Below are 24056 nucleotides of genomic sequence, written 5' to 3' on the forward strand. Positions count from 1 at the left end.
TGCGTCAAAAAAAAAAAAGGCCCGAATCTAATAAAACTAGTAAAACAAATTACTCGAATACGTGCATAACTTTCTGAATCCTTAAAATTATTTTATTCATGCATTTATTTCTGAATATTTAAAATGGTCCCTTAGATTATAAAGGTGAGGATTTTTATTTGGGAACAAACTCACATTTACAATGCTTTGATTTGCCTGTAGCTTGGTGTAAGAGTTCCACTCTTTTACAATTTTAAAATGCTCATTTACAATATTTATTGATGCATACTGGCTGGAACAGGTTTCAATCAAGAAACAAATGCACATTTTAGCAATGTTCTCTACATTGTAACATATATATATATATATATAAACAGCAACTATAAAAGCGACTTCTTTACATTTATATACAGCATTTATGAATGACACATTAATTGGATGTCGTAGACCTGTCCTTTTCACGAAGTCCATCCAACAAAGCCTGTGTGTCAATCATGGCCAGCTCCTCGTCGTTCACCCACTCATCCCGAACAGGAGGGGTGACAGCAGAGCGTGGGGCTGCGGTAGAACAGGCCGGCTCAGACCTCCTAGGTGGATGAAATGTCTTATTTATCCGTGGAGAGGCCAGTGCTCCCAGTGGGTTGAGTGGAGGAGGGGAAGGAATACGGGACAGGTACTCTAGACCTCTCTTTCTCTTCAGGCTTTTTTGGTCTTTGCCTTCAGAGGTGCTGCCTGACTGAGGTGTTCTTTTGATGAGAGGGGTCAAGAAACCAGAGTTGTGCATTGGCTGTTGTGGTGTAACCTGTCATAGAAAAAAAAAAAAAAAAAATCACATAAAACATGCTGATTATTTAATACAACTGCTCAATATATATTATTTACTTGAAATAATGTCTCACATCAGGCCTTCCATATGGTCTAAGTTCTGCTTTCCAACTAGGTGTTTTTGGTGATACCATGGACCTTAAACCATCTGAGGATAACAGGCTGAAGAGCTTTTCCTCTGCGGTCTTAATGAAGTGTTCTTGACGCTGCGGAATTTTTAATATTGAAATCAGATGCACACACACACTTTTATGCTACTAGAAAAAAAAACAAATGACAGTACCAGGACAAAATTCCGCAGATAGGCCAGCCTTTCCTGAAGATGCGTGTCCTTGGAGTTTGCAGAAAACAGAGTGAGGTCTCCAGCATACAGTGCCGGTATGGGTGCTGAGACCCGTCTGATCTGCGCATTCTTTAAAGCCAACATGACCTGGGGCTTCACCATGTCCTCAACAGCAAGGTGGGGCAAAGTGCTGCAGCAGCGAACAGACACAAAGTCCATCTTCTCATCAGCCAGATACAGCACTGGTGATGGACCTGTGTGAAGAGCATGGGTCACTTTCAGAAATTAAGTTATTCTAAGATAAGATGGTCTTTTACTAGTCCCAAAAGTGGGGAATTGTCTGGGCAGGAAGTGTCACAACCAAAGAAATTAATGTAGAAAGTATAGATAAGAAGCAATGTGTACCATGTTGGTCAACAATGGAAATGACACATCCCACAATATCGACTTCGGAACAAGGAGAACAGAAGGCTGGATTCTGCAAAGCTTTAAATAACACACACACTCGTGCAGTGAAAAGCTCTTGCAGCCTTTCAGGCAGCACCTACAAGAAAACGATATAAAACACACATTTAAGGTTGGACAAGGTATATAAAGAGTTGCTCTAAATTAATCACTTTTATTGTTTGTTAATTCGTATTATACCTATACAGAATAACCTCCCATTAATATTTATCTATGGAAGTGAAACAAGGCAAAACCTAAAAAGCGTTATGCTTAATTTCTGTGACCACTAACATCATATTCAGGCAGCATCTGACCACTTTTAAACAACGTAATATGGCCATGTATTTACTGCAACACATCCCAGATCTCATGTAGATGTGAACAGTAGGCACCTGTGTGTGCTGGAACTGAGTCTTTTTGGTTGTGCTGAGCTGGAGGGCAGCGCTACCAGCTCGTTTCCTGCCCTCCGACGTGGACAGATGGTAGGCTTTGTATCTCTTGCCTTCCTTAAGCAGTGAGCGCAGCTCCAATGACGGTCGCCATATGTTTAAAATGTACACTGAGGATAAAATATGCATATTTCTTATTGTTTAAAAAAAAATGAATACGTCAACAACGAGAACAGTACGTTTACCACTGTTGCTCTGGGCGTCTCCACAGTCACAGACGCACAGCTTCCAAACAGGGTTGACCTCTCTGTTGGGGCAGCTGCCTTCACCATCTTGGGCGTCCATCAGTGCTTGCCTGAAGAGTTCCTGGAGCCGAGCCTGCTTTCTCTCTTCCAGAGAGCGCCGGTAGTTTGCCAGGGCCGCTAGCTGCTGCTCGCTCAGACGAGCCTACAGAAAAATAAATAACCTTCAAATGTTAATACACTTTCCCCTCTACCCACTGAAAAATCCCCCCCAAAAAAATCTATTCATATTGGATTCACATTTCTTAATAATCTGCGACAGTAGTAATAAAATGAGTTTATTTGTGGTAATAATAATAAGATTGACTCGAATAAGATTGATGAAGTGCACCCAAAACAAAACCCGTAATCCGGGCGTTAAATTTAATGAGATCCTAACCCCAGGGACGCACGCAGCTACGACGCGTTTGGCTTTGAATTCGTACCTCGGTGTTAACCGGGTCGCCCTCCGTGGCCTCATGCAGCTCCTCGCCATCCTGCAGGCTTTCAATCTCGCGCCGGCTGAGACTCCTCCTGGGGCCACTCGACTTGGCCTTCCCTGAAAAACAGCTCTGCCTTGAGCTACTGAAACCCAACAGCGGTGCAGACGTTACAGAAGTTTACACATACCGCTTTCTTTTTTCTCAAACTGCTCCTGAACCTGCGCAAAAAGTACTTCCATCACTTTGTGCTTTTTATCCTCATGCCTCCTGACCTCTTTCTCCTCTGCACGTTCGTTACGGAAAATAAAGGTCCCGTTTGGCGTCTTTTCCATCCACTGTTCAAAGGAAAAAAAAAACAAATATATATTCTTTTACTTTACTGCTACAAACCCACAGGGAGTGGAAGATCATGCATGTGGAGGCCTAATGGACCTGGGTAGGGTAGCTTCTTAGCACGAGGATGTCCACACAGCCCACCGGACCCCCATTACTATACAGGGTGGACAGCGGGAGTTGGAAAGGGCGGGGGTCACGGTAAAACCCCAGCTTGCTGTCCCACCGGGCATGCCTTGTGCCGTTTGCTGATATCTGGATACGTAAACAGCATTAAAAAAAAAAAATTAAAAAATTGCCACACGACTTAATAATTGCATGCGTATCATCACCTTCAGCATTAGGGAATCTGGCGCCTCCAGTGGAGAACAGGCCTCGTGAGACCCCACCAACTCTGCTCCGTGGATCACCAACTTCCCCCCGACCGGCAGACGGCCCTTGCTCAGCGCGGCGGTAAGGGGCGTGTCCAGGAGACCTCTGATAGCGTACCAGCCGTCAGTGAGCCAGATGACCCCTGCCGCAGACTGCGTCCTGGGATCAGTGTTCCGTTCTGATACACCACAGCCCTCCGAGACAATGCCACACACACACAGCACCAGAGTCTTGGCCGGGGTATCATCTCTCTCCATGATCTTCCTCAGAGCCGGTCTCTTACTGTTGTCAATCTCCACATCATACCTTGCACACAAGTGGCAAAAAGTGAATTAAACACATTTATTCATGCATTATTAAAAAAAATTATTATCATTATCAATTATTAATTAATCTCATTAAACATTTGCATGCCGAATGGCTCTGGTACCTGTACTTGAGCTGCAGGAGCACCTGCTCTGGAGTCAGACAAAGGCTGCCCATCTCCATGGGAAAGGCTCTTTCCATCGATGCCCTTTTCCACACGATCCAGCGGTAGTGGTTGTGAACCCAGACATCACTGATCAGCTTAGGGTCAACGCCAGGCGTGTCACACAGTGCTCTGAATGGGCAATCGTGGCACGATGGAGTTAAACAGAAGGCTGATTTCCCAGCTCGGCTTTCTAAACTGTAGAGTACCTGTAGAATTCTTCTTTGCCCACAGTTTTGTTGACGTCCGGGACCAGCCAGCCTCCATCTGCCAGCTGAATGGACCCAGTCTCGGCAAACAGCTCGGCTTTGAAGAAGTCGTCACACCGAAAGCGGAAGTGCTCAGCATTTGAAGAGGTGATTCTGGAAACGTGGCGGTGCACGCCGTACTTATACAACTGAAAACAGAGAAGGTTCAAAATACTGGCCGGCCTGTACAGACTATTTCAATGCCTTAAAACGAGAAAGAAAAACTTCTATTTACTAATAACACTACATACATCTTCCTCTGTGTACTGGGCCGGGCACTTATGCCCGACGGCGTCCAACAATGACACCCGGGCCAGCCCAGGTGTTTTAGCGAGAAAGAGGCTTCCTGGTAGAGGTCTGACAGTCTGTCGGTTCTTCTTTCTTATTCGCATGTCCTGGAGGTCTCTGGCCAGCTGCACAACATCCTCAGAAGCTGTAAACAGAAGCTATTAAAATGACCTGTACGGTTGGAAGTTGTGATGCCAGGTATTTTCAGAATTCATCCGATTCCTACCGGATTGTCTGGGAGACTCAGGACTCATTACGACGCTCTTGTCATCCGAGCCGCTCAAAACCTGCAGTTCGGAACCCTCACTGGTTCGAGGGACTATCTCGTCATTAACAGCAGGGAAGGAAGAGCTTGCATCCGTACAAGTTTTTGAGTTACAGTCGCGCTGGTTTAATGGACGCTCAGCTGGATTCTTTTTGAATGGAGGAACAAATAAACTGGCCGCTCTCCGCGTTTCCTGTTTGGGACGGTCCATCTGGGCACCGGTCTTTGAATGCTTGTGAAAAGGGGGCACAAACACTGGCATTCGTGGCGTAGACGGCTTGCCTGGCCTCGATTTTGCCTCAGGGGCAGCAGACAGCGATTTATCAATCACGCGTGCCGGCACAGTCCTACAGGTCGGACGGAAACAGTACGTTATGTGAAATACATTTTTTATGCTGAATTCAAGTCCAGTCCTACCTGTTCGGGTGCGTGATGTTTGGTTGCAGCGGCACTTTGTGCCTGAAGACTCTCCTGTCTTGCATCACACCTGATAAAAGTAAAAAAAAAAACTACTTGCTTCGGGTACATTTGAAATGAATCTGACTGAATTCTATGCAAATTCCAACTGACCACTGGGACAGGTTTTTGCTGGGTTGAGAGCACGTCTTTCTGAAGAATCCGTGGTCCTGTCAAATTCTGCCAGGAGACGTCGTTTTAGAGGCGGGTGGTCTGACAAAGTTCAAGAATGTTTCTGAACAATCCAATGAGGGGGAAAAAAAAAAACAACAACCAAGAGTGAATACCATGTAGACTACTTACTGTCACTTAAAATCCATTTCCCTTGTCCCCTCTTCATTACAGCATCCTTGTTCATGGGACTTTCATCAGACGTGACCTCGCAGAGCTCATGAAGGTCTTCATCCTCCAGCAGGGCTTTGGTACATGCCATGGCTTCCTGCTGAAGGTACTTCTGTTGGGTGATGGTGCACCCACTCAGACCAAGAGCTTTAAAGTCATTCAGAGACGATTCACCTTGAAATGATCCGGATGGAAATAAAGTCTTTGCTCTCTTTGTCTCTTGTAAGACAGCTCCAGGTCCTTCATGTTGATTGGATGGTAGTCCTGGCTTGACACTCTCATGAGCCTCATTTTTAGGCATCTTGAGAAGAGGTTCATCGCTGCAGTCCATAAACTTGTCAACAGCATTCTGCAAAGCCTCCTTGGATACAGGGACACCTTTCCCACTCACTGTGCCGTATCCAAAACTGCTCAATTCAGGTCTATAGGCCAGATGTTTTCTGCTTGGATCCTGGCTTTTCTGGGCATCAGGTTCAACCGAATCATCAAAAACACCTTTTGCCTCCTCTGAGACGAACACCTCTTTAGCGCTGGCTGTGGAGAAACCAAATCCTCTCTCGAGCATATTCTGTTCTTTGTCGAACCTACATTCATCCAGAAGAGTCCTGGCCTTCTGCAGCGCCGATTCGGATACGGACACCCTCTTTCCGCTCGCAGTGCTGAAGCCACAGCTCTTTCCTTGTCCAGCACGGCCCGTTTCAGAACTGCTACTTGCCCCTTTCAGAGCTCGTTCCCCATTTTCTCCAGACGAAGCCTCCCGCTTCCTGCAGGCGTCTGTGTTGGACCTTGCACTTGCGCTCGCTTTGCTCCGATTCGTCTGAGCTGAAGGGAAGCCCCCGCTCAAAAACGGACCAGAGCAAATGGAGTCATGGTCACCGACTTCACTCATCAGGCTCCTTGCTTTCATCAGGGCCTCTTCTGACACCAGCACCCTTTTACCCCCCGCTGTGGTGAAACCGCATCTCCTCATCCCAGGATCACAAAGACTTGGTTGGACATTCAGTTCTGATCCAAAGTCGCCACAGTCTTTGAAACCAGCCTTGGCTTGCTGGAGGGCTTTTGTTGAAACAGCTACTCCTTTGCCACTTGCTGTCTTAAATCCCTCAACACCGATCAGCCGCGAATCTCGAACCAACTTATTTGCACAGGTTCCCACAAATCTGTCGTCACGACAACTATAACCTTCCAGTAATCCTCCCGTAGACTTTTTACCATTTGCTGTAAGAAGGCCACGTTCATTTTGGACCCCTAAAACATCTGTTTGGGGTGCAGGAAGTGAGTCGATGGTTTCCTGAGAAGCACTGGTCACCATGGCACATCTACGAATGTGTTCATTATCTCTGGACTGGTCGTCAAGGCCAGCATCTTCAAAGTCACAGTCCCCCAGAAGCCGTTTGGCTTTTAGAAGTGCAGACTGTGACATGCGTATCTTCTTCCCCGCAGCGGTGCTGAAGCCATGGCAACTCTGGACGGACTCGGGCCCGAAGCCAGGGTTTATAGCTTCGTCGTAGAGAGCTTGCTGTATTCCACCTGCCTCAAACTCAACACAGTAATTGTCCATCGGGGACCCAGTGTGGTCGGGGACATTGCATGCCTCCCGACCTTTGATCACCGCGCCGCTCCTCGTGTTCAACGTTTCTGCGCCGCCTGTGTGTTTTTCATCCAGATCTGAGAAAATGTCTCTTGCTTTCATGACGTTTTCCTCTGAAGTATGTACTGCTTTCATCGGAGCGCTTTTAAAACCCACAGATTTTGTGGCGTCCCCGGTATCCCTCAAACATCTGGATGAACTGCAGCCATCAGAGCTTTTATCTCTTTCACTGGTGTGGTCTGAAAGAGACATGTGTTTGTCTGCAGTGTTCATCTTGACTTGGCTCCGCTTCTCGACGTTGGAACTAAAACTGTCGTCAAAATTGATGTCGGCTAGAAATTCAGGGTCCCATTCGTCTTGGCTCTCTGAACTAAACTTCGCATTCTTGGCTTGCGTGAAATCAAATTGGCTGCCAGCTTCTTCTAAGAGGCTGCAGAGCTCTGTGACATCTGCCCTCTGCGACGCAGTCAGGGTGCAAGGGGGTTCAAGGTCTTGTTTAAGAAAAGACGGTGAGCGAGATGGTGACACATGGTCCTCATTTTCCAGGTCCTTAAACATCTCTTTTGCCTTCTGAATGTGAACAGAGGACAGGGTAATTTTCCTATTGGAAGCGGTCTTAAAAGCACACCCGTACGGCGAATGTGATGAGGACACTCCCTCAGGTGTGGTTTTGTTCTTTCTTTCTGGAATTCCGTCAGTCTGACAATCCGAGTTCCGTTCTGTTGGTTCCAGAGTCTTGCTTACGTCATTCTTACCACGAGTCTCTATGACCGCACTGCCGCCAACGTACTCATCTAACGAAGCTCTCGCCCTCGTCACTGCCTCCCGGGGCACAGGTATGATCTTGTCACTTGCGGTTTTAAACCCAGAATGGGACTGAACCTCAGGAGCTTTGCCACCGTTTGAAAAAGTGCGTGATCCTGATGTACTGTAGATATGAGATAAAGCAGCTGATGCAAGGTTAGGCGTTTCAGTCTTGCCTCCTGCGTCGACTGCTTCGGGCAGACTTGTCAGCTCTCCCTTTCCAGCATTATGAAGGTCAAGTTCCTTTTTAATGGTGCAGTTTTTGGCCTCATATGCCACTTTTTTGTTCTGTTTTGATACAGCACCACATACGCGATCCTCAGCAGCTTCACAACTTTTGAGTGACCTCTTTAAGATGGACTCCTGGCTGAAGTCTTCAGCAAACGCCCTGCAAAGCTGCGTCATGTCCACATCATGGTCCCTACTCAGGTACTGCGATGGGACTGTCTGAGATGTACCTCCTTGCTCTCTACTTTTTTTTTCCGTAGAAACTGCAGCGTGTTCCACTCCTTTTGAAAGAGGTGTGCTCTTGTGAGGCAATTTTCTATTTTCTGCCAAGATTAAACATTTAAGAGTAATTATGCAACACAAGGTTCATGTACCGTGTTCACTTGGACCAATTAAGAAAGATAAGGGAAAATCTTACCAGGGGTTGAAGCTGATGGGTTGTCACATACTGTCTCTCTGGTAGGATGAGCCTTTTGTAAAGAATACACAAACTTCCTTGGTTTCTTGGAGAGAGACAGTGCAAGTGAGCTCTCCTGTGACATGAGAATATGCTCTGGTTTGGTGTTTGGACAAGTTTTCTGTCCATCATGGCTGAAGCTCATGCTCTGTCCTACATTCGTAGGTTCTACAGTGACCCCATTCAGAAGGACAGACTCTTTCAGTGACATCTGACCCACATAAGAGTCTGAAATCTGAGAAATACTTAACGGAGACCACTGGGTCATCCCACAGTCTTTAGCTCTCAGAGGGCTTTTGGTTTTTGAAGGGACAGTAGTGTCACCATGGATATCCTCAGCAGCTGCATCTAAGTCTGTCTGACTTTCACTGGTTGCAGGTGGAGTGGGTGGATTCCGTCTCTTTATCCTCTCTCTGCTTCTCACTCTTCTCAGCGTGGAATTGCTGTTACTGAATAAGAAAGAAAGCACATCCTCTGCCCCATCTAGGACATTTTCCACCGTGTTACGGACTTCTCCGTCTTCAATGGCAGCCGGTACCTTCTGCTTCCATCCACCCCTGATCTCTTCAAATGAGACATTTAGAGGGCATTCAGTCTCTCCTCCCAGACCACCTACATACGTTTCTGATTCAAGTGAGAAATATAAAAAATTCATACTATTCGTAATATGCACTGACCTTGTTATTAAATGGGGGGGGGGGGGGGGAAACACTCTTACCATCATGTTTCACAGTAGATCTGTCGTTTTGTCTTGATTCAGTTTTGCTTTCACTGTCCATTAAAACGGATGGGAAAAGGCGGCGTACAAACTAGAGAGCAAGACTCATGTTAATGATATATTCAGTTCTGGCCATTAATGAATAAAGAATAAAAAAATATAACAGTAGCATTGAATGTCACTCACAATAACATGCTTCTCTGAGGTTATACTGGCTGGATGAGTCTGTTCCACTTTTTTGCCTATTTTTTTTTTCAATACAATATTAAACACAAAAATTTAGTCTGAAATTTTAATAGTCTGAAGAGTCAACTATAAAAAACATTGACTGGTACTTACACAAAAGTACAGTAGGTGACAGCAGTGATGGTGTGTTGAGAGAACTTGTCCATGAGATATCGGGATTCATATCTGCACCAAGACTTTCAGAAATGCGTTTGGCCGACTGATCCTTGCATAAAAAAAAAACGTTATTATTTTTTCCAGCATATTTAACCTGTTCTACTAATATATACACACACACACAATTCTATATATTTTACCATTGTGGTGGCTGGTGTGTCAGGTAGTTCTGCAATTAAGAGGCAACAAAATGATCAAAAATATATATTTAAAAAAAAAAAAAAGAAAAAAAGCCACAGAAAGAGATACCTTACCATGACCCTTCTTTGCCTGTGGTCTGCAGAGGTCACAAAACGGGTCGCTGCATTTAAAAAAAGCATCACATTACAATATGTTTTTAACGTACAGTTAAATTTGCATTAAAGACTCCTGTACCCTTCTTTGTCAAACCTGATAAAACATGGGCTGGAGTCCGTCCATGGTGACTTTTCTGATAAAAAAATAATAATAATTAAATAGGTTTTAAATATTTAGGCATGATAGCACATTAATTCGGGGAAAATTGAAATTTGTCAGAAATGAGGCTAGATGAACCTGTTTGAGAAGGAGAAGTCTGTTGGACTTGGTGCAAGTTATCGTCTGTCTGTCTCCTGAAGATTTTAGGTGTAGAAAACATCTGGCTGTCCGGCGTTGGCCTTCCCAGTAACGGTTCCGAGTGGATTCCTTGTGCACAGGGTGCTCCGGTGCCGTGGTCTTCTTCGTTCCCATCACACCCATTATCTTCAGCAGCTTTGGCGGTGAGCTCCTCAAACCAGTCAGGATTCAATGGCCCCAGTTCTGGAGGACAGGGTGAAGAACTCCATTAAAAAAAACACTAGCCATGTACTGCCAACATTATCGCGGCTGAGACCTCATACCGTCTTCAACGTCCTGCACGAACTCTTCAAACATGTCGACAATTTCTCGGCAATCTGCTGCTTCTTCTTGGACTGAAAATCCCGTTCACACACAAGCAAGTTTGACAGTGTTAAAAAGTAACGTGCAGCTGTCGTGCCCGTCGATGGCAGCAGTAAACATGGTGTTGGTTTTGCTATCAAGGACCAACACGGGAAGGAATCAAACGTCAGACCTTACCTTACGAAAGCACCGTGTCATGTCGCCAAATCATTCGTAACGCACATAAATAACCTATATTCAGACCAAAGAACACTCGAACGACGTCAGCGTGTTTCTGATTTAATAATTGCCGCCATCCTTGACTTGCTAACGTGCTTGTTTTTCTGTTCTTCGTGACCAGAGCCTCCTTGAACACGTCCCGCCAGACAGACACGTGATGCGGGCAAAAGCGCTCATTGGCTGAAGTGGCAAAGAGGGAGGGACTTGAAGCGGAAAGGCTGTATCCCAAATATCTACCAGTCCACTGAATAGCGCATAAAGCACGATGGTCTTGCATGTAGGAAGATCCCTTATAGCGAGCGCTCTCCCTCTTTTCTCGCTATGCACACAGACTTATTTCAAGATACATGACTATAATATATTATAGATGTCAGTTCATAGGATGTTCTCTCAAGAAAAGACAGTAGGTGTGACAATTGTCAAATGTACTGTTTTGTGGTACTTAAATACATGCACTGTAAACAGCCGTCCATACATTTTTATTGTAACATCATTTTAAACAACACAAATGAAAGAACACAAAAGTAACATTATTTACAAAATATCAGAATTTCCTATTTGGATTATGTGCATATGTTACATGCACAACATAAAAATAAACTCTTATAAGCATCAGCAATAAACTATTTACAATTGTAACATTCATTTAAAATAGAGTGTATCTTTTTATATCCATAAATATTTTTTAAAGTACATGTATTTGCATGCTTGGCAATTAAACAGATGGAACACTTTCTTTTCCTTCTATAAAACAATTTTTAAAGCATGACTTCATAAATAAATCTATAACAAGCCAGAAAAAAGACAGTAAGAGGCAAAATCAGTAAAATTACAAGAAATACACATAAAAATGTGTGAGTCATCCTGAACTTTCAGACGGTACATTTGCAGCACGTTTAAGTAGCTCTGTGTGTATATGCATAACTTAATGCACTGCAGTGTTTCACTGATGGTAGTCTAGAATATATATATATATATATAAATTCAGCATCATATTCTCTACGATTTCAGTTCTTCAAGTAGCCAAAAGCACTGCGGTTCAATAACATTCTTTCAACAATACAGTAAAGGTTCACTTGCATGAACCATTGCACGTTTTCCCTTGACATTTAATAGAACAGACATCTGAGAAAGATGAGTTAATTTAACTTTGGTATGTCCTTGTTATGAATGGAAGTCTTTAATCTTGTTATCCTTACATTTTAGTGCAATAAAAGCCAAAGGTCAATTGCTATTGCAGTTTCACATTTCCATTCATCTCTGCTGTATTGCTTTTGGTTGCAGTGGTGGCCTAGCGGTTAAGAAAACGGCCCCGTAATCAGAAGGTTGCTGAGTTGAATCCCGATCCGCCAAGGTGCCACTGAGCAAAGCACCATCCCCACACACTGCTCCCCGGGTGCCTGTCATGGCTGCCCACTGCTCATTAAGGGTGACGGTTAAAAGCAGAGGACACATTTCGTTCACTTCACTTTCACCTAACATTGAGTAACAGGAATTTACATTCTGATAACACTGTCTCTATGTCAGGACAGGGATTGGTGCCTCCAGGTCTGCTGAAAGAGCTTAAGGAGTATGCATCAAGGACAGCAGCATGCCAGGTCAGGAGAAGACCGGGGCTGGGATAGGGCGAGAGAATGTTCTATCAACAGTTCTATCAAAGACTAATGCCAGACACACTGGAGTCTGGGAGGAAGGCTGTAATGGCCCTGTAACCCTTGGCTCTCCGGATCATATCCCGTATCTCGCCATTGAGTTCCATTAACTTGACGCAGATTTCTGACAGGTCTTTATTGGAGCCCACCAAGGCAAAAGTTCCCGTCTGGCCAAGAGTCTGGTGCCGGAAGTAGATGTTGAGTAACGTCTGGACCTCATCCTCAGAGGAACTGCCAAAGATGTCACTGGGCCACATTTCCCTGTATGCCATAAAACACCACAATCATTAGCATATTGCATATCAAAACAAATTGCAGCAACATTAGAGTCTGCAGCCCTCTGACCTGCACTCCCGTATGTAGCAAATGGCTGTAGAGAACTCGTTGTTCTTCAGACTCTCCAGGATAGCCTGCACAGCAGCCTCAGAGGAGCTGAAGGTAGGCTCTGAAGAGGGACTCTCCTCGCCAGCTTTTGACCTTGATGCTGTCCTTAAGCTGTTCTTCAGATCACTCAGTTCTTTTGACATGTTCAACAGCTGAGAGCGAGGCAAAAACAGTCAAATTGAGCAGAAATCAAGTAAATTAAAAGTATACTTTACTATTGTCTATATTCACTTACCTCAGGCACAGAGCTTATTGCATGGACCTGACCAATCAGCTTACAGTAAGACTGAAAAAGTAGCAGCAACTGAAAGTGGAGTTTGTACAGTCGCTGACACAGCTCCAGTTGCTGGAAAAGAACATACAAATACATTTAAACAAACTGAGAATATGACCTTCACTGGGTACCCTTCAGTGATTTATCATAATACTGCTCTTTGTTAACAGATGACACAATGCCATGATTATGCAAATTAGGCAAGGAATGTAAATAACATGCTATTTACGTATACATGCTTAAGTAGTGATGTATGTTTGTAACCATTAAAGAGCTCAATATGTACATTTTGAGCCTCATCATAAATTTAAAAATAAAGTTCATGAGACCTTCTTGACGTTATTTTAAAATCTAAGATATAGAAGGATTTAGCCATTTTTGACTTACTGCAAGAGATTCCATTTGCTACAGAGCAGGCATTTCACAAGACAAGAGAGAAGTGAGAGGAAGAGAACTTTGAAAAACCAATGGAAAGCATGCACCCGTTAGCAAGCCATTCTAGATCAGTCTTAGCGATGATTTGTTTAATTAATGCATGCAGGACGGTGAAGTGTGTCATGAGCCAGGCAGCAGGACAGCATTGCTTTTTTAATTTTTAATAATGCAGTCACTCTGCTGGGATGTCAAAAGACGTCATTTCCTCCTTTTTCCTTGTTTCCTTTACAGTCCTTTGTTAAAGCAAGAACACAAGTCAGGTGGTCTGTTCTATGGCAAGTTTTATTTTGCACCTCGCCGAACTGCAGCGCAGGTAATCTAGGATGCTGCAGCATTTTATTTCTCCTTATTTCTTCTCAGTCATGCTAATGGCTAATGGCCTTGTGCTATTATCCGTAAACTTGAATTACAGGCGAGATTCTTGTTGCCTGACTATCAGGAAAGAAATGAAGGGAGTAAAGGAGTTTGTTGACTTCGCTAGGTTGATTTAAAATCAATAGCGTAAATCTAATAACCCAGCAGAGTTCGGAGGTCACATTGAACACTGGAATGAGAAGGTCAATGTGTGGCAAAAAAAAAAAATGCTGAGACACAGGCCCAAAGCTTGAAGGTTGAAGAGATAGTTTAGAAGTATGAAAGTATTTCACTCACAGAGCTACCACAGAGTAATCGAAAGAGGCAGAAATTGTAAAAGAGCAATTGAAATGGAATCTGAAATAACTAATAAATAATAACATCAGTTTCACTCACAAATGAACACAAAGATGTGTGGTATTACACTGACCCCACAACCAACACTAAGTTTTTGTATGTGCGTTACTTTTAACGTGGGCACAAAAATTAGTCAATATTAGTCAGTTAGCTTAGCATCTAAAGGAGTGAAGCATGCACTGATGCAACATCGTCTCTCACTGCTACTCTAGAAATATAGGGTAAGGATCATTTAGTGGTTTGATCAAGGGCCTACTCAAGCAGCGAGAGGATTTCATACCTTTTCCTCATTCTCTACTGGCTGGCAGATGATGACTCCATCCCCAGAGTCTCGTGGGAAGGTGGCCTTGCAGCTACGCAGCCACTGGGGGAAAAGACAGAGAATGACGTGTTTTACAAAATGACAGAGAAACATCGGCATGGACACTGCGGGACAGTTTATTCATGACATACAGATATGGCTGCTTCCTTTTTGTTGTTGTAAGTGTCAAGGTACTCTTGCAGCTCCAAGACGCTGAACTTCATCTTTTCCAGGAGGCCATAAGAAATTATCTGCATAAAGGCAAACAAACATTGATCCTATTTAATATCTCTAATGTGACCAGAATCAACCAATCAACCAAACTCATTTTATGTAAGCAGACTGTTGCGTATTTATGTACATATTATGTTGTTGTATTTAAGATACTCACTGTATCTGCATCTATGAACAGTGTGGGACATTCAGAGCAGGATGTCAGCATCTGTGAAGACTTCACAAACTTAGACCCAATCCCACGTAGACTGTCCCCAAGGTAACCAGCAGCATCACAGGTTAAAGAGCAGAACTTGCTCTGAATACTCTGTAGAATTATCAAATGAAAAAATACACACGTTACAGGTTACCAAATAATTCAGCAACCTAATAATTCAGTAAATAATTGTACTATGCAGCATCATTAACCACTTTGTAGACAAATCTTTATGTCTACATGAAAGGGTACTGTTTATGTTCAACTTGCTTTAAAATGCTTTAAATGCTTTAAAATGCTTTAAATGCTTTAAATGCTTTACCTGAAAGAGTGAGGCGAACACATGGAAGGTGTAGACGGCACAGGATCCATCTGAGTCAGAAACCAGCTGGTTGATGTGGCTACGCCAGGCCTCCTCAGCATCATCGCATGCGGCTGGCTGAAATGCAGCCAGGATGGCTGAGAAGAAGGGAGACGGCGGTGGAGAGGTGCGCGACTCCAACAATTCCTCTCTGTCCTCGTCCATAGGGCTGGAGTGACCCACAAAACTGCAACCAAAACATTTTAAGTGGTTTTGTATACGGAAAACATTAATTCAAAATTGTAATAAATGAAAATATGCAACAAAATTTGTTTGTCACATAAATTAACCACACAAACCTGGGAAGACAGTTAGGCATGAAGTCCAGCCCCCCGTCATCCTCAGTTGGAACCAAGTCCAGAGCAAAACTGTCACTGCTGTCAAACACGGGTGGCAACTCACTAACAGACAAAGAGATGTCTTCCTCATGGATTATGTTCTCTTCATCATCTGCTGACATTTCAGTCTGTGAGAAGAGGAAGGGAAATGTCTCATTTTAGAGTGAGTGGAGACTTAACTTCTGATATCTTCTGAGCTGCAGGATCCAATAATTCATCAGCACATTCAAAATCACGTCTAACATTTACCATGAAAAACCAAACGTAATACACTGACCTTTTCAACGAACAAAGACAGTCCATGTGCAGGTTACTTTAGATAATACTTTTGTCCTTGATTTTTTTCAAGTGATTAAATTTGGTCAATTTGAAGTTTTCTTTAAAGTAGCAATATGTAGAGATTCTTTAGTGTTTTGTGTTCTCATAGCTTGCATGCTGTTGTCCCTGCCACCCAAGAAGAGTTTCTACATATTGCTTGTATGAAATACCCCAGCATCAACCATCCCATAGAAGTCACAGAAGTAATTTAAGTTAGGTTTCAAATGAAAAACAGAGATTTCTCAATGGAAAAAGTCTTGGTGTAAAAGTCATGCATTTATCCATCAGTATATGCTATCAGGAAAAGTTTGAAGCAGCATCATTTTGTTAATAGCAATCAACAATCAACCCAACACCAGCCCAACATACTCAGCACAGGACAGGGCAGGACAGGACAGGACAGGAGAGAAATTAAAGACAATTCTATTTTGCAGCACTGGTGAAGAATTCGAATACTGCATTGCGACAGGAATAAGCGCGTCCCCATATGCGTGACACCTGGAACCCCATATTCACCCGCTGGTTCGAGTCTCCAGGCTGTGAGAGCTCGAAGCTGGGCGTTCGGCTGTGCAAGCAGGGCAGCTCTGCCGAGGTTGTGTCAAAGGATGTGGACAACGAGTCCATGTTAGTGAGCTCCTCGGTGGGAGAGAGATTGACAGTCTGCAACAAAACACATACACACACCCTCCCAATCAGTCCAGCCTACTCTCAAATAATAATTAGAAGCAATTAGACATGCAGTCTACAGAGCCAGCGCGGACCGCCTAATGAAAAGCATTCAGGAGGCTGCTTTTAAAATAGTAGTGCAGTGCTGCATGTTTGCTGCCGTGAGTTTATGCTGATTAATGATTTTAACAATCAGGAAACTGTTCTGGAGAAGCAGCAAAACGGTGTGAAAGCTAGGAATCAGCATTAAGGTGGCAGTATTTATTCTCTGTGCTCAAGCTGAACACTCAAGATTAAGGCTTGGATTTTCTGAATTTGTCTGTACTAATAAAAAGCAGAACATTTGTATTTTTTACTGGGAAACCCGTGACTGCTGCAGACTTACAAGACGTGAGTGCGAGAGGATCTGACTGACTGTGAGAGAGTCTTCTTCAGACGACTCATCCGAGTCTTCGTTCGTGATCTTGCTCAGGCTGGGTGTGCTGCTTGACAGCTTGCTGTCCTCCAAAGGCTGGAGGTCGCACTTGTCCAGCGTGTCCATGGAGCGTCTCCGGGCTCCCCAGTTAAAGCTATCCACTGTCTCACCCTGTGAGGAGAACACAACCTTGAACTGCCTGGCACTGGGTACCGCACCCAGCTCCTCCCTCACACATGCACTGAAGGTCAAGGTGACCATTTGTCAACTCAAGCACTTCATGCTGTCTAAACCAAAGCCAGTTTTACAAAACAAAAATGTTAAAACACCATAGCTAGGAGGATTGTGGAACTGATGAAATGAACTGATGGTAATTTAGAGGAAAAATGTTTTGAATGAGTTTTTGAAAGCTGAAGAATTAATAGCAAAATTGCAATGCCTTACCATGGATTAAAAAATGGACTGAAGTTGCATAAATACAATACACATGACTATTAAGCACTTCATTGTGTAATTATCCTTGTGATAACAGTAATTTGAATTCTTATACAGTATGTAGTTGACAAGGAAAGGGACTTTAAATTCATTAAGCAAATGAGAATGATGTGATGAAAGGTTAACAAAAAACCACAAACAAGGGACCCTTCAATTTGTTTAAAAAAATTATAACTAAGAAATGATATTGCTTTGGTATGGCTTGAATTCAGAAATGGTAAGAGAATGTAGACTCAGTCTAAAAATATATTGATAAGCAATAATTAAATCACAAAGGCCTGGGTCTGTTTTTATTTTCAGAGCCAAATGTCCTTTTAATCATGAAAGGAAGCCGGACCTTGATCTGTCTACTTTCACATTCCTCCTAGGCTCCACAGCAAAATTTCAAACAAACAATTTCCTGTGGTGTCTGGCTTAAAACAAGTATCTAATAAATACTTTTACCGATTTTACTGTTAATTTTACATTTCAATTTCCAGATGTTTAAATTATAAATATTGTTATGATAATTTAGAAAAATAAGAGAAAAATGTGCTTCTTGTTTAATTTAATTTTTTACTTTATTTAACCCATTATCGTGAGATTTTGTCATGATGGCTGGATGGATGTATGATTTATTGTCTCATGATCACGTATATCAATATCATGGAAAAAATATTTCTTATGTACTGATCCAGAAATAATATCATTAGAGAAAATAGGATGAATAAAAGCTCCTGTTGTTTAGCCCAACACACATGCTACACATAAGAAAACGTGCATGCAGTAATCAGGGTGTAATATGTTCAGCTTCTGTTGAATGAAATGCAAATGGTACTACAAAACGGTCTCTCTGCTTTGAAGCAGCATAATTAAGATGTGCTGAAAAAAATCTGTACTATTTGAGTCACTGAGTATCAAACTAAGAACACTACTGAGGTGTCAGAGGGTAAGTACTTTGATATTGATAATCTACTCACTTACATATTCACTCACTCACTATCCAGCCACCTTATCGGCCTATATGCCGTGGGGCACACATACCATTCACCCGCACACCAACACCTATGGGCAATTTAGAGTCACCAATACCCAGTGTGCATGCCTTTGGATGGTGGGGAAGGCATGCAAACTCTGCACTCACAAAGCCAGAGCCTGGATTTGAACTCACAGAGGTGTGAGTTACACTAAAGAGAAAGTATACCCTCTGAGCATCATGGTGTGATAAAAATGATAGCAAAGACTAGGATTCAACCAAACAAATGTGAGCATGCGTACAGTTATCACTTTTTGCAGCTACACTACAGTTCTCTTCACTGTATAGGCGCATTAACACTGCAAAATTGCTGGACTCACCTGTAGCTCCTAGGTGGCACAGACAAAAACAAAGAAGGGAAAGCACATTACAAGAGGAGTGACACAGGCAGACCAGAAACAGAAGTCATGAAATTGAGATTTCTTAAGTAGTTTTACAGTGGCTCATAAGGGCCTTCTTGCTTAGAAACTAAGTGAACAATGCTTTTTGCATTAATATCCTCAGAGATATTCTGAACAAAATTCTCACCTCTCCATCCTCCAGCTCCACATCCAGAAAGTCAAAATCCCGGAAAACACGGAACTGTTGCTCAGAGGTGGTGTCGTCCATGTTGTCCAGGTCTCGTGTGCCGTCCTCTGATGGGACTAAGCTTGGCTGGTGCTCTATGAGGTCCAGCTCCCCACAAGAGGAGAAGATCACCTGAGATTTTAGAATGTCAAACATGTATTACCCTGAGACAATCATGTCATCATGATGAACAGAAATATTTTCCATAAAATGTATAGAACATAAATAGCACTTAATAAACGATAATTATGAAATACTTTAGTGTATACTTTGTAGTGTAATAAATACTTTTGGACAAAACTCTTTTTTAAATCAACATTTTATAAACTAGTTTCACAGCTTCTGTTGATGGTAAAAAATGACATATCACTGCTAAATATCTTTAATTGTATGCACCACCTCAACAGTAAACATGTTACTATATTCAATGTCTTTATGATTTTAATACAGTCTGGGCTTCCACGAAATCCCTTTGGATGATAATTGTACTGATTACAGTCAATATCAAGTTAGGAAGTAATGCTTTACTTACGGAAGGGTTTTTTGTGAGTCCAACCTCTTGTCCACACAAAGATAATACATTCACAAGCTTCTCTCGCGTTCTCTTCTGCAAAGAGGGACAGTTCAGATTCATGAGCAGGGCTTCAACAGAATGTTCAACATTAATATGCTGTCATATTAATGTATCTAGTCTACAATGGAGAATGAATGCTACACAATCCAGACTCAATAAGAGCTGTGGCACTCAGTGTCTGCTTAGTGTCTCACAGCTAAAAATACACACTGTACAAAGCCCTACGGAGACCAAGACATTCTGGAATCAGTAATGGAACTGCTCTTATCCTGGACTCACTTGTGATGACTGTGGCCTCTTCCAGCTGACAGGCACCAGCACGTTGTTGGAGGTGGAGCCTGAGGAAGTAGAGGAACTGCATGTCACAGCGATCGTTCTGCTCTTCCCATCCCGCCCTGGGGAGCCATGCAGGTCATCGTATCGTCTGCCGATCACTGGGGTCTGTCGGTAGGAACACATGGGAACATCCACCAAGCATGAGTAATTTGCAGCAGAGGTACAAACGGCATCCACAGGCCAACGTTTTCAGCAGTGTCCCGTAACTTTTCATGTTTAAGCCAGCTGTGTTGTCAGGCTGAGGCTAATGGTTTGAAAGCTTCATCTATTTTTCATCAGCTGCTGGGTGGCTGTAAGAGTTTTCCCATCAGGGGCTTGTCTTCATAGACAAGAGCTAGCGAGGAACGGGCTGTCAGGCCAGCTTTTATTAAATCCACCTGCAGTGAAATTGCACAAATTCTTCCTGTTCATGGAAACAAGCCCAGTCTAAAAATAACATGAAGGTATCTGACAAGAACTGCGCGCTCATGCTTTCCAAGAAGCTGCAAGACGGCTGCTGTTTTGTCGTCTCTACCCCCTGAACTCTCACTGGTCAAGATACAAAGGGGAGGGTGGGATGTAGACGGCCTGACATCATTTCCTGGAATTCATAAACCACACAAATAGCTCACTGTTTTTTTCCCACACGTCCACCACCCAGTATGGCTATGGAATTTAGCGCAGCCTTATTGTTTTAGCCAGTGTTCACTGTTTGAGGTTGTAAGAAAAATATTGGCGATAAAGAGAAAGCAAAATCTTTTCCTTCTTAAAGGAAAGTGCAACCGGCTCACAAAAACCTACTTGGATAAAACCAATGCTGCTAAAATGCATGAAAACTGGACCAAATACGAAATGAAATAGTAAAAAGACAAAACAAAGTTCCCTACAGCAAATGAAAAGAATGCAGCAGGGTGATAACAGAGCTCTTACCTCCGAGATGTCAAAGTGGAAATCCAGTGTTTTCCCTGGCAGGGCCTTAGAGCAGCTGTCCCACACTCGATGCGTATCCAGGTGGGAGAGGTGGCCCTGTTGGTGAGACGGCAAGACCAGGCTGGCAGAGCGAGACACAACTAGCTTCAGGATGTTCAAGGCTTCCTTCCAGTGTACGGTCTGAAATTCACACACACACGCAAACACACATAAACACACAGAGACTTGCACTATTTAATGTGGACTGACATACCACCTTCAGCCAGTCAAAAGGAGGCACTTACTCTGAGGCCAGGCTGCCCACATTGCAGAGAGAACAGAGGGATATGGCCAGCAGCCAAGCAGGCAGACTGTTTATACAGTCCTCTTTTGGGTGTGCCTTTGAATTTACTGCAAGGACGCGAATATGTGCTCTCTTCCAGAACAAGGGGTTGAGGAGTAGAAAAACAGCCAGAAGTAATAAAGATTCTGGCATTTGCACAACCTTTTACAGAAGTAGTTCATTTTAGTTTAATTCAAGGGCAGTATCTAAGGCTATTTAAGGGCTATTTAGGTCTATCATGGAAGAGCCTTCAAATAAATTTTGTATATATACAAGTATATTAGCCTATAAATGCTTCTTACTTGGACAAACTTCTCTATTGTCTTCATCACTTCCATGTTAAATGGCTTTGCTTGCATGGTACTGAGGTCCATGTGGCTGAGGAGGCTGTAGATAATTTGTAGAAGTGTTTGCTGCATGCTGGGGAGACCTTTCTCCAACAACTGTTAGCACAACAAGGAGGCAAACATGTTAGTAATGATTGTAAGTAAAAATTGGAACAAGATAAGGCGAAGTACACACACCTCCGCCATGTAGGTCACCATGTTGAAGGTGATGTCCGGAAAGGCCTCATGTAGATAACGACAGACTACGTTCACCCAAGAAAAGTAGTCCCGAGTGTAGGAGTGTGTTTTGTAAAGCATCATTACATGGGCAAGGTTGGCCAATTTTGGGTTCTTCTCTTCAACACACATCTTAAAAATGAGATGCATGCATGTTATATATCATAATGTAATTCAATAGACAGTATTAAGTCATGTTTTTTGGATGGTCAAAAAGCAAACCTGTGCTATTTTTTCAGCCACATCTTTGCAAAACTGAGAAGGGCTGTCAAAGTTCTGTACAAGATGGGGAAGGAGACATAAAACATTCAGTGGGAAACCTACAATAACACAAAAAAAGAAATGGTTAGTCCTCAAAATGAAATCCAGATGACTTCTGGACATTTTTGATACTCAGCAAACATACCACTTCCAATATGCATCTCAAGCACTTCACTATTAATCAGATTTTTTTCTGGGAACCCATTTTTACCTATGGCCTGAGATGTGTCCACCACTGGAACCCGAGAGACTGGCGTGAGCTGGCAGAATAGCTGCAGGGTGAGGTCGGTGGTGGTAACTGATGTGAAGCCCTTCAGCAGCAGCAGCTGGAGTCCAGAGAAGCTGCTCCACTTCAGCTGTGTCAGCAGCTTCTCCAGCTTGTCCCTGTTCTCCTGTTTGTCCAGAGAAACATGAGCTAGCAGTTTGTTCAGCAGCCGCAGGGACATCTGGTACTCAAACTCAAAGTCAGACTCCATCAATGACACTGCTGCCCAGAAGATGGTGGCAAGCAAGTTGCTAGGGTGGTTGATGCTGGATGGGTCATTGACGCTGTCCCTGGAAGTCATGGGGCTGTGAGTCTTAGACAGGCCACCCTGGTGGGTACAGGCATGGATCCTGTCCAGTGTGGCACTACGTGGAACTTCTGAAGACCTGTCAACTACCCCAAACTTCTTAGGAACAGAGTAACTTCTCTGATGCCGGCTACGTTCATATGTTCCCGAACCAGTGATCAGGTTTAGTTGCCCTGTACTCTTTCTGTTAGATGTAAGCTTCCCATTGGCCAGGAAGTCTGGGGAGGTTGCCCTGAATGATTAAAAAAAATTGTATTTATGATTAGAAAAACAGAATTCATGAATTTGATGGGCCAAGAGAAATACAAAACATCGGACCTACCGTGTCAGGATGACCATTAGATCATTGTTTTTCAGTAATTCTACCAAGTTGTCCACTACAGATTCCAGAGTGAGAAGCACCTCCATCACATAGCCCTAAAAATGTAAAAATAAAAGACTAAGCTGCAGCAAACAGGACAAAAGCCTATGAGTGCATCTGAGCCACAAGAATGACACACGTGCATGCTCAAGATAAAAAAAAAAAACTAAATGCACACACAGTCTTACCAGCACCTCATCCCCATGCTTTCCCGCCACCTCCGCCACGCGAAGGAGCATATCAAAGACAACGTGTGTTGAAACTTACAGCCACAAGGCTACAAATAAAACTCCCTCACCTCAGATGAAACAAAGAGCGGTACCTGCACTTCTTCCCCATGTTCCCCGACTACTTCCACCAAGCGTGAGAGCAGGTCGGACAAAGCACGGGCAGACAGGGGCTGGCGCAGGGCCCTGAAGATCTGGAAGGAGCGTCCAGCATAGTGACGAGAGGAGCTGCACAGAGCTGTCTGCATGGCCACATCACTAAGCTGCTGCTCTAGGTGGAAGTCTTCAAACACCATTCAGAGGCATTAGGAGCAGACAGTCAGCATTTTTTTTAAATGGTCATTCGTGAGAAAACACGAAACAACAGTACCAAGTGCTGCATTGTCGTACATGGTGCTCACCTGATTTTGACTCCTTAAACACAGACACAACATGCAGCAGGAAGTTAGTTAACTGCTCTGTGCTTCTTAGGTTCTGGTTCTTGGGTGTGATGTCCTCGTGGCACCACAAGGGCCCATAAGATCTACAACAGCATGTCATAATTACAATATTTACAGATCACAGAGTCTTACAGGTTCCATTCAGTGACAAGTGTGCTTACTGATACTACACATTAGCCCAGTACATCCCAGTCCTATTCCTGGAGTTGGTAGTAGCCTAGTGCGTAACACACTCACAAATGAATCAAAAGTCACAGGTTCAAAACCCACTTAATTCCATTGTGTCCTTGATCTTGAGTGTCTCAAGGGGGACTGTCCCTGTAACTACTGATTATAAGTTGCTTAGGATAAATTCCAAAGTGACTTATAATTCTTAAATTCTCCAAATCAGAA

The 24056-nt window shown here is 43.3% G+C and overlaps 2 protein-coding genes across 14 annotated transcripts in view; both read right to left on the bottom strand.

Annotated features, from left to right (window-relative positions):
* Window positions 1-132: 132 nt before the first annotated feature.
* On the bottom strand, window positions 133-10887 carry brca2 (BRCA2 DNA repair associated). 3 transcript variants are annotated; one of them, XM_028962976.1, is made up of 27 exons: window positions 10695-10887; window positions 10478-10549; window positions 10155-10397; window positions 10011-10050; window positions 9875-9897; window positions 9761-9789; window positions 9558-9669; window positions 9405-9460; window positions 9219-9309; window positions 8462-9124; window positions 5382-8366; window positions 5193-5291; window positions 5040-5109; window positions 4584-4969; window positions 4321-4502; window positions 4031-4218; window positions 3783-3953; window positions 3313-3658; window positions 3080-3235; window positions 2835-2982; window positions 2651-2763; window positions 2169-2370; window positions 1927-2093; window positions 1493-1631; window positions 1088-1341; window positions 879-1010; window positions 133-781 (listed from the first exon to the last, which is right to left on the bottom strand). In XM_028962976.1, the coding sequence occupies exons 2-27, from the start codon at window positions 10509-10511 to the stop codon at window positions 410-412; spliced, it is 7401 nt and encodes a 2466-aa protein (XP_028818809.1). In that variant the 5' UTR covers window positions 10512-10549; window positions 10695-10887; the 3' UTR covers window positions 133-409. The 3 variants fall into 3 exon arrangements, with proteins under 3 accessions (XP_028818809.1, XP_028818808.1, XP_028818807.1); XM_028962975.1 differs by having other exon boundaries at window positions 8462-9112; window positions 9875-9921; XM_028962974.1 differs by having other exon boundaries at window positions 9875-9921.
* A 311-nt stretch (window positions 10888-11198) lies between these two features.
* The window catches only part of frya (furry homolog a (Drosophila)), a 44202-nt gene continuing 31344 nt past the window's right edge, over window positions 11199-24056 (bottom strand). For 6 of the 11 annotated variants that reach the window (XM_028961317.1, XM_028961309.1, XM_028961308.1 and 3 more), the window contains 23 exons: window positions 23625-23746; window positions 23319-23506; window positions 22958-23052; window positions 22275-22867; window positions 22025-22122; window positions 21764-21934; window positions 21542-21682; window positions 20918-21097; window positions 19952-20113; window positions 19631-19705; window positions 19060-19230; window positions 18852-18860; window positions 16992-17192; window positions 16457-16600; window positions 15584-15750; window positions 15246-15471; window positions 14885-15034; window positions 14646-14744; window positions 14473-14556; window positions 13434-13451; window positions 13008-13118; window positions 12734-12924; window positions 11199-12649 (listed from right to left, as the gene is read on the bottom strand). In XM_028961317.1, the coding sequence (XP_028817150.1) occupies window positions 12391-12649; window positions 12734-12924; window positions 13008-13118; window positions 13434-13451; window positions 14473-14556; window positions 14646-14744; window positions 14885-15034; window positions 15246-15471; window positions 15584-15750; window positions 16457-16600; window positions 16992-17192; window positions 18852-18860; window positions 19060-19230; window positions 19631-19705; window positions 19952-20113; window positions 20918-21097; window positions 21542-21682; window positions 21764-21934; window positions 22025-22122; window positions 22275-22867; window positions 22958-23052; window positions 23319-23506; window positions 23625-23746 (3655 nt within the window). In that variant the 3' untranslated portion in view covers window positions 11199-12390. The remainder of the gene's footprint in view (window positions 12650-12733; window positions 12925-13007; window positions 13119-13433; window positions 13452-14472; window positions 14557-14645; window positions 14745-14884; window positions 15035-15245; window positions 15472-15583; window positions 15751-16456; window positions 16601-16991; window positions 17193-18851; window positions 18861-19059; window positions 19231-19630; window positions 19706-19951; window positions 20114-20917; window positions 21098-21541; window positions 21683-21763; window positions 21935-22024; window positions 22123-22274; window positions 22868-22957; window positions 23053-23318; window positions 23507-23624; window positions 23747-24056) is intronic. The other 5 variants (XM_028961310.1, XM_028961315.1, XM_028961316.1 and 2 more) reach the window with 4 other exon arrangements.

The sequence above is a fragment of the Denticeps clupeoides genome, chromosome 19 (genome assembly GCF_900700375.1).
Source record: "Denticeps clupeoides chromosome 19, fDenClu1.1, whole genome shotgun sequence".
NCBI classification, from domain to species: domain Eukaryota; kingdom Metazoa; phylum Chordata; class Actinopteri; order Clupeiformes; family Denticipitidae; genus Denticeps; species Denticeps clupeoides.

Coding starts and splice junctions, on each gene's coding strand:
- brca2 (XM_028962974.1), bottom strand. CDS start 10,511: ATGTTTGAAGAGTTCGTGCAGGACGTTGAAGACG. Junction 9,670..9,760: donor ACACACCAGCCACCACAATG/GTAAAATATATA, acceptor TTTTTATGCAAG/GATCAGTCGGCCAAACGCAT. Junction 2,764..2,834: donor GTTTGAGAAAAAAGAAAGCG/GTATGTGTAAAC, acceptor GCTGTTTTTCAG/GGAAGGCCAAGTCGAGTGGC.